The following is a 1,882-nucleotide window of genomic DNA, read 5'->3' as shown; positions in this document are numbered from 1 at the left end:
AGTATGTATATATATATATATATATATATATATGTATGTATATATATATAAATACGTATATATATATATGTATGTATATATATATAAATACGTATATATATATATATATATATACGTGTATATACGTGTATATATTTGTGTTTCTGTGTCTGTGTCTGTGTCTGTCTGTGTATGTGTCTGTGTGCGAGTATATATATATTTATATTTATAGTATTTAGGTATGTATGATATGTATGTATATAGATATTATATATATATATATATGTAATATATATATATATATATATGTATATATATAAATATATATATATATACTATTAAATATATGTATATATGAATATATTCTGTATTTATATATATATATTAATATATAAATATATATTATATATATATAATATTTATATATATATATATATATAATATTTATATATATATATCTATATATATATATGTGTGTGTGTGTGTATAAGTATGTATGTATGTATGTATGGGTCTATGTATGTATGTATGTTTATATATACATGTGTGTATGTATGTATTATATATAAATGTATGTATGTATGTATGTATATATATTCATATGATTTTCTAGGTATGTATTGACATATATATAGATATATGTATATATATATATATGTATATATATATATAATATATAATATATTATTTAACGAATAATTGACCATACTTGCAGTTCTACTCCATACTACAGTACTTTTAACAGAATCGTTACCATCTGCACCACTCTTAGGGCAACGCAATTCATGTAGCCAAGAGCCTGAGTGAAGCGAAGCATGTATGTATAGAGGCACCGTGCGCGCCTATAATGCCGGAGAACGATGGCAAGCTAGTACATATCGCCTGTCCCGTGACGCACTTAGACAGCTTCCGCGATATTGCCCTGGGTATGGAGTATAGTGGACTCAAGTTTGTACGCACTGTAGAGATGTACCAGTGGGAAGAGGAGAAGAGCTGTACCCAGAAAGACGACAAGTTCGGCGGGGGCACGACTACCCACTGCACGTACTCATACCACAAGACCTGGTCCACCACCAGCGTAGACTCACTCCACTTCCACAACCAGCAGTATGTGAACCCGGAAGCCAGTGAATGGCCTATGCAAAGTTCGGTACAAGCCGGTGACCGCATCGGTGTAGGGGCGTTCACACTGGAGAGCGACCTGGTGCGTGGGTTAGAGCTGAAGCTTGTTGGGTTGATCCCCCCTGTCCACCCCTCCTACCGTCCCTCGGGTCAGTATCCACCCAGGACTCTGGACTCCTACAACACCCAGTTGTGCGGGGCTAGCTACTACACGGGTGACTGTAGCAGACCGCTGGTAGGCGACGTGCGGGTGTCCTATCAGGGTGCGTCGTCCAGCGCCATCTCCATACTGGGTAGGCAATACATGCAGACGTTTGTATCGTGGAAGGGGACTCAGAGTAAGAGCACGGTCGGTCCGTACCTGGTTGAGGGGATCAAGAGCGAAGATGTGATGTTCAACGACTTACAGAACAACCTGACTATGCTGACGCTGCTACTACGCGCCGGTGGCTTTGTACTGCTATGGATTAGTTTCAGTATGGTTGCCGGTCCGTTGTCGGTAGTGCCAGACATCATCCCGTGTATAGGCCCTTGCATCGGGGACATCATCGGGGGGGCGATCTGCTGTGCTTCATTGCTGGCGGCTGTCTCAGTATCTCTAGTATGTACATGTAGGAGCGCGCTTTCAATACGTCGTCAAGATATATATATATATATATATATGTGTGTGTGTGTGTGTGTGTATGTATATGTATATAGTTATAGTAAATAATTAATTAATTAATTAATTAATAATAACTAATAATTAATTAATTAATTAATTAATTAATTAATTAATTAA

The 1,882-nt window shown here is 36.8% G+C and overlaps 1 protein-coding gene across 1 annotated transcript in view; it reads left to right on the top strand.

The window, feature by feature from the left end:
* Positions 1–747: 747 nt before the first annotated feature.
* SARC_01057 (hypothetical protein) overlaps positions 748–1,882 on the top strand; it is a 3,492-nt gene continuing 2,357 nt past the window's right edge. The window contains exon 1 of the mRNA XM_014305222.1: positions 748–1,702. Within this exon, the coding sequence (XP_014160697.1) occupies positions 827–1,702 (876 nt within the window). The 5' untranslated portion in view covers positions 748–826. The remainder of the gene's footprint in view (positions 1,703–1,882) is intronic.

The sequence above is a fragment of the Sphaeroforma arctica genome, assembly GCF_001186125.1.
Source record: "Sphaeroforma arctica JP610 unplaced genomic scaffold supercont1.39, whole genome shotgun sequence".
Lineage (NCBI taxonomy): Eukaryota > Ichthyosporea > Ichthyophonida > Sphaeroforma > Sphaeroforma arctica.
Note: the sequence above shows the minus strand (reverse complement) of the source record. Positions and strands in the feature narration are given on the sequence as shown.